This window comes from Erpetoichthys calabaricus, chromosome 8, assembly GCF_900747795.2.
Source record: "Erpetoichthys calabaricus chromosome 8, fErpCal1.3, whole genome shotgun sequence".
Taxonomy (NCBI): domain Eukaryota; kingdom Metazoa; phylum Chordata; class Cladistia; order Polypteriformes; family Polypteridae; genus Erpetoichthys; species Erpetoichthys calabaricus.
In genome coordinates, this window is record NC_041401.2 from 11,598,475 (window position 1) to 11,610,598 (window position 12,124).

Below are 12,124 nucleotides of genomic sequence, written 5' to 3' on the forward strand. Positions count from 1 at the left end.
GCATATACAATACAGGAAGGAAGGAATGAAGGATGGAATCATAGATTGACGCTAAAGGAAAAATTAGGCTTTTCTTTAACAAGATCTCACAGTGCTTACCTGGCAATTAGAATCTTCTCAGATACCCCATAAATGCAGCTCTAAATCTAAACACATGTGTCTATTAAAGAGAATAAGAAAGTCAGACTAAATTAAAATAAATTAGTATGTATATTTCTTGCTTTCCTTTATGTCTCTAATAAATATGAACATTTTATATAAACTGAAAATTAAACAGAGGAGGCTACCAAATGTAAATGCAGAAAAAGTAGTAAATTTATTAATTGTGTAAATGGTACACCACATCATAGTTAATTCCTCTTTCATTCTGTCATTTTACATGATGAAGCATCTGGTATAACAGATCGATCCAGTGTACAATGGCAACAAGAGTCTGACTTCATGCATTTGGGCTAAAACAGAAATTTACTGGATTGATTGTTATATAAAATAAAATTAAAAAAAGTTGAACTCTCTGAATTATGCATCATTCATAACACTGAAACTGTAGTAGAAACCTCCAATTGCTTGTAAAGATCATTTTGAAACAATAAATTAATTGCATACTAAAAACATACCGAACTTTAGTAAATTTGTGACCTTTGAATGTTGGATCAAAACAAATATAAAATATATAGTAACAGTCAGAAATATCAAAGCAGCTCTGGTCATACATTTTCATTTAGCAATTTGTTCTCCTTGTAAATTCAGTCATTTCACTGAATTAAAAAAACTTATATGCAACCTCAACACATTGCATATGAAAAGCTGCAACCGTTTTTTTTTTTTTTTTTTGGTCAACATGTGCATCAAGTTTCTTGGAACAGAACACAGTCATTTGCAAACATGTTTTTTAATGTAATATTTAATTAAAGAGTGAAATCCAAATATTTGTATGTGCCCAACAAAGTGATTTTCAGGCTTGAATTTGTAGGGCTGTTCTCCAAAAGCTGATCATATTTTAAATGTATCAAGATTTTCAATTAATCTACATTGCGAGACTCCCCATTTTCTCTAGGGAGAAATATTCTGAATGACAATTGCCTGACTGGAATATGAATCAAAGGAGGCCAAACAAAAAACAAACTAACAAAAATGAACAGTTATTTTTGTATGTTAATAGTAGAATGGTTATTTCTGTTAATGAGTAAAACGAATTAATTTCAAAAGAGGTAATATGTGGTTTAATCTTGTTTTGCTTTATAAACAGATGTTTTTCCATTAAAAGATTACATTAGGACCCTTGTCTTATGTCACAAAAGTAATTTTCAATATTGTTGTATTTGGTTTTCTCTTCCTCTATGAGAATGTTAGATGTTTAATCTAAATGGCACAGAGCACAATAAATTAAACTTTAATTGTCAAAACATTTTGTTTTGAGTAACTTAAGGCTTTGAGTTATCCCAGCTGCATCAGTACATCCACAGTATTAGTTAAGAACAAAGATACACCAATAAAATTTCTGTAGTAGTACGCCAGGGCTTGTATTATCAATATGGCAAAGGGCTTATAGTCTGAAGGCACCGGCACACTTAAGAGATATCAGCAGAGAGATTTTAAATAAAATTAGGATTAGGGAAAGAATATAACAAATAATGAGGCACAAAGAAGTGTAAATGAAGAAAAACAGGGATAAAATATGTTCTTAGGCAAAAAAAAAAAAAGTCATGCATTAATTTCAAGTGCTTGAAACTGAAACCCAAGTAAAAAACAGTTTTTGTAAAAATCTTTCATTTTTTCAGTACAGGGATGATTAATAAGGTAGTTTGTCTCATTCAGAAGTAACTAAGAAAGAGCACAGCATTGGCGCAATTACTGACATTCACAAATGCTACAGAGAGAAACAGAAACAAGATTGAAAATACAGGTTTTCCCACAGATATTGATGTAAAGTAGGTCTGTTTTTTTTAAACTAGTCCTTATAGAGGATGGTACCCTTATAACAAACCCTTTAATTTTGTGACAGGGAAGATATCTCTGCTTGTAATGGTATTTATACTAACATGGGCTTTGGATGCATGAAGGGGAGAAAAGAATGATATAAAATCTCTACTCTATAGAAGGTTTCTGTTTCCAAAAATATTGTTAGGGTCCACATATTGCTTGACTGACTTCAGCATGCCAATGCCGACGTCTGATATTGCCTCTTGTAGCCAGCGTTTCCGCAACTTGCCGACTGGAAGAGAGAAAAAAAAAAAAAGAAAATGCTTGAGTGTTCAGCAAGAGCCTGGGAGCCAATCAATCTTCTAAGTGTGAGTGAATAAACACTGCGTGATAAATGCTTTTATTCAAAAATGAGAAATGTTTCCCGTCATATGATTTATGGAGCCCACCAGACTATCAAACTCATTAGGCTGTATGCGTTCCCAAAGGAAGGCTGTGTTGCACACCATCTACTTTCAGAACAAACTTGGTATACACATTATGTTTATTATTATTATTATTATTGTATTTATAATTATTATTAGTTATTTTTCTGGGAAACATCTGATATGCAATTTTGGATCAAATATGTCACAGGTAGCTTGTTATATTATTTACTCACTGTTGACAGTTGGGCTTTCTCTTCAGTTTTAACTTCATCAACAATTACCATATTATATATATATATATATATATATATATATATATATATATATATATATATATATATATATATATATATATCTATATATATATTATAAAGTCTCACTGATATTCCTGAGACAAGTACATTCTAGAAAAACATTAAAATATCAAACTACTTAGATTTTTAACCTGCATGATATTTAGTAGGAAAATAAAATTAGTTGACATTCAGGAAAACTTCTAACTTTTTGAATACTGTATTTATTTAAGTAGTTTATCCAGTTGTCACATGGCTATTGCATGCACAGCTCACCCATTGAAAGACACTATAAAGTAAAACTATAAATCACACTTGTTTTTACTCTACAATTAGACAGGAGACAAGTTAGATGACACGCTAAGGGTCCTATTGTTTATTAACGTCAGGAGTGCATTGGCACTTTTATGAGTTATGGTATAACTACTTAACCACTTGGGGACCACATCACTTACCAAAAGCTGTTTTAAGATTTTTATTATAGAAAACTTACAAGTACATAGACTGCCACAATATACACAGCTAAACAAACTACATAACACACTGGTTCAACTGAATTTAAAGAAAACAAATGTACACAGCAAATATTGAGCTGTCTCAAAAAACAAAACTCTTCTTAAAAATACAGCATTTGTCGTTAATAAAGCCCCCTTCTCCTCTTCAATCTCTTTTCACTTCTCCACATGAGCTTTTGCACTATGCCTTCCTGCTCTCAATCTTGGATGAAGCAGAGTGGATCCTTTTATGTTTGGACCTGGTAGCATTTCCTGGGTCACGACATTGCATGCTGGAAGTACTTCTGAGTCATACAGAAGCTCTACAAAATAATGTTACCCATTCTTCACAGCGCAACCCCAAAGCGGGGCCTAACGAACCCAAACAGGATTGGCCTTCCAGATTACAATACCCAGGCAAACCTGCAGGTATCCATACTAGGTTTCAGCCAGGGGAGCACTCCCACCTTTCGTGCTGAGGGACAAAAGGTCCACTCATCCCTTCTCCATCTATTATTTGATCATCCCAACTGGGATAGAACCTGAGGTCCATCCTGGCCAAGTTGTGTCTTCAATTTTGGGCTCCATCCCAGTCGTGATTCCAGTCCACGCAGACTGACACTTACTATAATATATATGGAAAGTGGACTGACTAACTCACTCAATAACAAAAACACTATTTCCTGTTTAGTTAACAACTGAAATCTGGCAGGACTGTACATTTAGGAAGGCAGATCTCTGCTAAGAAAGGACAGTTAGATATATCAGTATTTAAGGGGTAAAAACTAAATACCCCCAAAATCTCAAAAACACTTTGGCTGATTTGATTGAAATTTGGTGAAGTTATAGAAAAAAGAAAATTAGCCAACCCTTGCTTTTTTTTATTTGTCGATATTTATTAATATTATTAGGTGAACTTACATGCTTTATGCAGTGCTGAAAGGGGGATATATACAAACAGAGTATGAAGCCGAAGTGATTGACAGCAGCACTAGACAACAGGGTTCACTTTCACCAAGAACATTGAGGTGTGAAATAGAACAGACAAAGTTTGGCAAAACTTAATGAAGATGTAAAGCTCAATGGTTAGCAAGCACTACAAAGCCTGAGTGCTAGAGCCAGATGCTGTGGCTGTGAGAGTGAGTGTTGCTTAGTCACAAGCAAAAAGGCAGGGAGCAAAAAATAAAGGCAGAAGCGTTGTCCTGAGATACAAGACAAGGGGGACAGATAGTATACGTTTAAACTTAACAGGTCCCCTATGAGCTTCCACACTAAAATAAAAATTCACTAAAATCCACACTAAAATAAAAATCTACGGACTTTGAAAGGGGACCCCTGCACTGCCCTCTGACATCGTTTACATATACATTAACATCTGCTTACTTTGAGCTGGGATATCCCCCACTGATTCAAATTTCTTTATATACACCCATTTGTATCTGAACCTTAAATGAATACCACCGATTGTTTAAGAAGCCTCCACAACACAGTACTGGCACTTTTATATTCTTCCATTTCATGCACTAGAGAAAAGAACCCTAAAAGTTAAAACATCAAATTTATTACATAGACTCCCTAAATATGTAAAGGTCATTGCTGTTTGTAATAAAATGTAAAAGTAAAATGTGATGTTTTAGAACTTTATTTTATGCCAATAGGGGAAAAAATACATGCTTGAACATACATTTGATGAAAAACAGAAAAAAAATTGAGTGAAAGATGTAAACAAGTGGAAATCATAAACATCTAATAATTATAATAATATACACTTAAATATCACATTATTCCCACTGATTACCCATATCAATTTAAAAGAATACACTTTCTCATAAAAACTGTGTTTTGCAATAACCATCAACAAAAGTTATTTTCACTAGGAAAAGCAGAAATTGATCTAATGCAGTAATGTTTTACTCATGTACAATTCTGTATAGTATGTTCAAGAGTGAGCAGCTCTACAGACCTAATAATAACATTACTTATTATAGGACTGATGTCTTTATCCAAGCCAACTTACAAAATCTGAGATACAACTGGTTACATTTCATTTCTTTTTCCAATTGGAGCTTAGGCAGGTGAAGTGACATGTTCATGGTCACAAAGTGTCATCAGGAGAATTTGAACCCACAACCTCAGGGTTTGAAGTTCTAGGTCTAAAGCATTAACCATTACACCACACTGCCTGCTAATAATATTAGTCTTCGGTTTAAAAAAAAAATACAAAAATAGCATACAGAAAAGTACTTACAGTAGTACTTCTAATACATTTGATTATCTGATGGCAGTATGACTGAGGCCCACTGTCTAATGAAAACTCCTTTGAGTGCAGCTGGGTAACACAGCAAGTGATAATATAACAATGTAAATGTAACAATAAACTTGACTTGGAACCTGGATCTTTTCAGTTTGAGAGATGCTCTTTAACTATTACACAGAAACAAAGGAACAAAACGATCCAAATACTTTTAGCTGGCATAGTGGATGCTGCCTTACATGTACAGTATCCCAGTTCTGAACACCATGCACAGGTAATGGTCAATGTCTAATGTGAACATTCACAGTGTTTGTGTTGGTTTTCTTCAGAGTACTCTGTTCTTTCTTGCACATCTCCAAAAGGTGCTTTTCAGGTTCACTGGCGATTCTAAATCTGTTCTCTATATATATAAAATCCTAAGCCTAAAAGTGCAACAATTTTGTGTGATGTTTTTTGTCACGTTTTAATTCGGGCTTATTTTAAAACCTACATATATATGTTAGGTATCATTCTTTTCAGAATTTATCAAAAACTTTATTTAATTGATGTTGTTAGATTTTCAGATTCTTATTCCGTTTTTAAATATAAACTAAAATATCAAGAAAGTCGTGGTTTTTAATTTTAAGAAAGAGGTGGTTTTTATTTTTGATTGAGTAAACTTTCTTCCACAGGAACAAACTATTAAAAAAAACTTATCTATTCATAACAACAATGTTTGTATTTAGTTGATTTAGTTAGCTGAAGGTCGTGTTATGATGAACTATTGCATACCACTTTAGTTTTCACACGATTTTTCCTGTTATTTAAATGAGTCATTTTTTAAAAAACATTTTTTTTTTATCTATAAGAATGTCAGTTAAAACAAATAGATTGTTTATTTACTGTAGTCTCTTATAAATACTCATCGAGTACAGAGGACCTCAGTTTAACGGGAATACTCCAATCGGTAAGAGAGTAAATACTTTATTCTTATTTCATGATTTTAACTCCATTAAATAATAATTAATTTTTCTTTTACATATTTATAGAATTTCGTGATTTTTGACTCCAATAAATAATAATTTTTCTTTTGTACATTTACAGATTTTACTAATATTCTGGCTGCAACTGGGGGTTGGGCACCAAAGGTGCCAGGGGGCTTGGCCCCCCTAGTTGTCTCTATACAAGTGTGAATGTGGATTCCTACATTGCACTCTGATGGACTGGCACTCACTTCGGTCATGTTTTCTGTCTACAGCCATGCTGCAGTGATAAGCTTTGGCGACCTTGAATTGAATTAAGCAGGTTTGAAAATGCTAAGCTACATTATGTTATAAATGGATTGATACAATTATTTAATGATCCAAAACAATGCTCTACGTACAGTCCATATAACATCTTACAGAAGGCTACACTAGAAAACCAACTGGTAGCCAGGATGGCCAGACAAGAAATTTTGGCTTGCTCTGTTAGAATTTATATTTGTATTTTCTCACAAAGATATTAACAACTGCCCAAATATATATAATAATTTAGACTTATTTATCTGGATGTTTCCGCTTTACTGGAGGAGACTTTTGCACATTATAGTACATCATTCAAACATAGATTCCGCTTAAGCAGCAGAGGCCAAAAACGAATTTGTGGCATTAAATTTGGTTACCTGTGAGCCCTTCTTTGATTACAAAGATTTTAAATTCATAGACAAAACCTCTTAATCTCTTTTTGCCATTACTTGTCCTTTTTCTCATTTTTTATATTTATGGAAATAAAACATCTATAAAGCACTAGTCAAATATAGTGTGACACTGCCTTCATTACACAAACTTACAATCCCTCTGAATAAAGTAGCAACATTGCGTCATATTCTCAAATGCATACTGTGATAGTATTAGAATGTAAGTTACCAATCTGTTGCCAATAATGTCTACAATGGGTTCATAAAAAAGACCTTATAAACAATGTTTGTGTGTGTGTGTGTCTGTGTGTATATATATATATATATATATATATATATATATATATATATATATATATATATATATATATATATATATATATATACACACATATATACAGTACAACTAATTCAACCACAACAAAAATAACAATGATTATATTTTATTAACACTATGCTTTCATATTTCTTGAGATGCTTTAAGCAACAACTACATTATGTCTATACAGACCTGAGATTTATTTAATAATTTTAACAAAATCTGTCAGTTTGTATTTTAAAATCACACTAATTAAACAAAGTAAATTATTTGTTTTCATTACAATATGTGGGTCACAATACTAACATAATTAATCTGTGCATAAGCTGGTACCATGGTACAGCTAACTTTCCTAGATTTGTTTTAAATACACATACAGCATATGGTATATTAAATGTTTGTATTACTTTGGGTGCCTCAGTCTTAACATTTTCAACAGCTGCTGTAATGTAATTAGAACCAGAGTTTCAGCAACACTAAATGCTAGAGAGGCTATTACGCCTATAAACAGAAGACACAGTTTTGAGATTTTCCAGAAATCTACCCGTCAATACAAGCGTTTACAACAAATGTTTTAGACTCAAGTTTGTAAGTATTAAATGTGCCCAGATGAGTATTGCAAACACTAAATTTATAGTTTCTGATTATATTAGTGTATGTGACCTATAGCATTACCTAGTGTAGACACAAAGGAATATTACCACTTTTTTCTGTATGTGGGTCAAAGTAGGTTTTATTTTTAACTAAAGTACAGAAATAATACAACATCTCTCAGAGAAATCTTAGAGAATTACTTTGTAAACTGATTATCATGACCCTCAATCTTCTTAATTGTTCAGGCTGTAACCCAAATGACATTTTAGCACCTCTCCTATACATGATGCATTCATGTTACATGTTTCTTTAACAATATGTATACTTTACAGATATTAGGAAAAATATCTATGCCAAAAATGATCCGTGGCTCATGAGACCAGTAAATACCCAGAAGAGTTTTAGAAGCGCTTAGCTCATGTTGTCTCACATCCAAAAGAGAGTGGCATCTTCCCATAATCTGTTATGGCTCAGGATATAATGCATGTGTGAAATTGGCTAAGCCACCTCTGTCAAGAAATGCTTAGGTTGATCAACTTTGGTAAAACTACTTTAAGGTTTTCTTTATTTAGACAAGCATATACAGCAGATACTCAGAATGCAGGGATCGAGTTTCCTCACATCTGTTCACAGCAGGTTGAATTAGCACTTCAGTAAATCACTGGTCACTCAAAGATCCAAGCATATGGTTAACAAGATGTGCAAACACCTTGCATATATGCTAGGGAACAATCTTTGAAAATTATTACTTAGCATATATTTTTGAAATAAAATGTATTAATTTGATACAGAACAATATTAAACCTACAGACATCCTTATTAAAATAAAAAAACTACAGAAAAGATCAAAAATGTTAAGACACAGCTGCTATAACTAGAGCATACATCTACTAGAGAAACAATTTTCTAAACTTCTAATTTGAGGAGAGCTTGTAGATATGTTTTAAACATCTCAAGAGGCTCCAACAGACTAAACGTTTCTAGAATGACTTTATGTAAACTTATTTTACCAACAAAAGAACTATTGCCCTTTTTAATAACCTTACTTCATCAGTCTGCCAAACCCACTTTTAGAACTGTATATAAAAAAGTTAGGGATTTCAACAAGTTAACAATGTGTACTTTTTTTATGATGTATTTGGATTCATTATTGTTGTATGAATATTTATAAAAAGCGTACAGAAGGAATAGTGAGGTAATTTTTAAATTAAAATGTATTAAAGCATTTAAAAACATTTTGGCAAATGTCTGAAGACATTTCTAAGTCCAATTCACTGTAACACCATTCTTAAAATATTCATTATTATTGAACATTATTGAACATTAAAATAAAAAAATTGGACTTAGCACTAAGTCATATTACAACTTTGAATAATAATAATATTTTCATTTTTCATTTTCTTACCTGCTTTGATCAATACAGGGTGTTAGCATAGAAGTCCAGTCTATTCTAGAAGCAGTGGGGACAAGGAAGGATTGAACCCTGGATACACAGCCAAATACATCATAATACACTGTCATACAGCTAAGCCCAATTAAGAGCAATTAACCTAAAAACATGTCTTTTATGGGCATATGGGGGGGGGGGGGGGGAAGCAAAAGGGAACATCCACAGGCAAGTATGAACATACAAACTGCACACAGACCGTGACTGAATATGGGATTCAAACTCATTTTCCTTGAGCTCTGAGGTGACAATGTTAACCACTGTGCTACCATGCTATCCTTTAAAACTGACATCCATCCATTCATCAATTTTCCTAACATGCTTATAATACATAAAACTGTACAATATTTAAACAGAAGCATACTTTTTTAACAAAATCATGCTTTAAACAATCTTATAGTTTCATACCTACAAAGTTAAAATACGCATAATGCAATGCAACTGCATAAGTAATTCAAAACACACCTTTGGGGGACAGTCAGATAATTCTATCATTCTACTTTGAACACATCTTGAAGAAGAAAAAAAAAAAGCCTTTTGAAGCCAGTTGTTAAATCTCGAGGAGGGCCGAGTTCACTGCTGAGCTGAGCTATTAATGTCACTCTCACTGCTAGAAATGCATAAGACTGCTCTATCATACTTGCTCACAGCCATCCCCTTCCCCTCCCTGTTCAATTGTATTGTGACAATGTTTACTTTCTAGAGCATGAGTAAGCATAAAGGAGTCTTTATGGCAAAACAGTAATTAGTATCAGTGCCATACACAATGCAAAAAATCTCCTAAAAATGAAATGTAATGCAGATAGGCATTTATTAGATTTGTGAGGAAGTCAAAAATACATAGAAAACCTACCGTAATCATTATTTGGATAAATAATGAGGAAAACCACCTAAAATATGCAAAGTGCGTATTTCTATAAATATTGTAACACAAATGAATGCATTTGTACTTGTGGCAGTAAAAAAACTGCAATAGTTCATATACTTGTATTTAGCTCTGTTTAAACATTGCTGCTTCAGTGACTTTTAAGTATTCCACAGTAGTTACTAAAAATACCTTTCCAGTTTAGGTTAAAATACTCTGAGAATATACCACAAATAAGGCTTAATTCGAGCCATACTGTAGCTATATATATATATATATATATTTTATAATTTTTAAACATATAAATTTCATAATTAAAAGCACAGGCAATTGCCTCAATCAGAATTGTACGAAGAGCCTGTGGTGCTACCTAGACTGGTAGCTTTGTGGATTAACGTATATTGCCTAATCAACTAAGGTACTACTAAATCTTCATCACTTTTCAAAAAAAATCCAAGTAATAATAAAAAAGGGTATAACATAGTAATAACAATATTATTTTATGTTTAAAAAGTACAACTTTTGAACAAAACCATCATTTCTAACTATTATTGTAGCCTCTAACAGTGAGGTAAACATGAAGATGTTGCCTTAAATAAAAAGCCACATGCCAAGTAAAGCTGTGGACTGTGACTGGCTGACAAAAATGACTTTTCCTTTGGTTTGGGCTCAAATCAGTTCATCTGCCAATTACATTAAAACACATTTGCATCACCCAACCCCAAAACAACACACACATATATATACATACACATCCTAAAATTAAGCTAGTAATTTTTTTTTTTTGCCTTATAGTAATAGCTGTCAACATATATTCTATTCTGTAGGGACTGTGTACAACTGTTGGGATGTAAAAATGGCAATTACTCTATTTTTAACAAAAGGCCACCAACTATTCAGTTATTTTCAGCTTTCAGTCCAATTTGTATACAGTTTTGACAACTACAAGATTAATATCCATAAAGACTTCAATGTTGGTTACAAACAACTCTCTTTCTTTATACATATAAAAAAAACTATTCACTCAGTGTATCTATAGGAACTTATACTGTATTTATATATATATATATATATATATATATATATATATATATATATATATATATATATATATATATATATATATGTGTGTAAATATGTATGTGTGTATATATATATATATATATATATATATATATATATATATATATATATGTATATACACACACACACACACACACACAAACCAAATATATTCCAATTGATATACAGAATGAACAATAGTTATATAACTCATGACAATACACACATGGAACCTTAAAGTATCTGATGATCACCTCTTATCTAGCAATAAAACAGCAACTTGATTATTGCTACTTAAGTTGCAGCATCTATCTGGAGACATGGTCTTATCTGCAAATGACAGCCAAAGGTAGCCTGTGGTTACAAAAGCAATTGGCCAGAAAAGATTGCAAACACTGTCACCTGACAAGATGAAAAGCATCACAGTCACCACAGGGAGGAAGCCCAACAGCCTGTCCTTTCAGCACCAGATGGGATTATGCTGACAGCACAGGGTGGCCGCTGAATGAACAAGCCAAGAATATTAAATCAGCTCACTCCATACACCCCCTCTTGCAGAAAGTCCCCCTCCTTAAACAAAACAGAAGGTGCTGGGAGTGCATCATTACCTCTGTCACAGTGATAATTTATACATCTATCTTGTCAAAATCCTTCACTTTATAGTGTTACTATAATAAATCTAATAGGGTTTTGATCATGCATACAAAATTTTTCAAAAATACAAACCATTAAAAAAGCCCTTTAGCTTTATATTATTATAAAATTAAGGAGTCATTTATAAAAGGGCA

General features: G+C 32.6%; 1 protein-coding gene across 1 annotated transcript in view; it reads right to left on the bottom strand.

The window, feature by feature from the left end:
• Positions 1-297: 297 nt before the first annotated feature.
• agps (alkylglycerone phosphate synthase) overlaps positions 298-12,124 on the bottom strand; it is a 204,820-nt gene continuing 192,993 nt past the window's right edge. Inside the window, exon 20 of the mRNA XM_028806233.2 lies at positions 298-2,215. Coding sequence (XP_028662066.2) covers positions 2,094-2,215 — 122 coding nt within the window. The 3' untranslated portion in view covers positions 298-2,093. The remainder of the gene's footprint in view (positions 2,216-12,124) is intronic.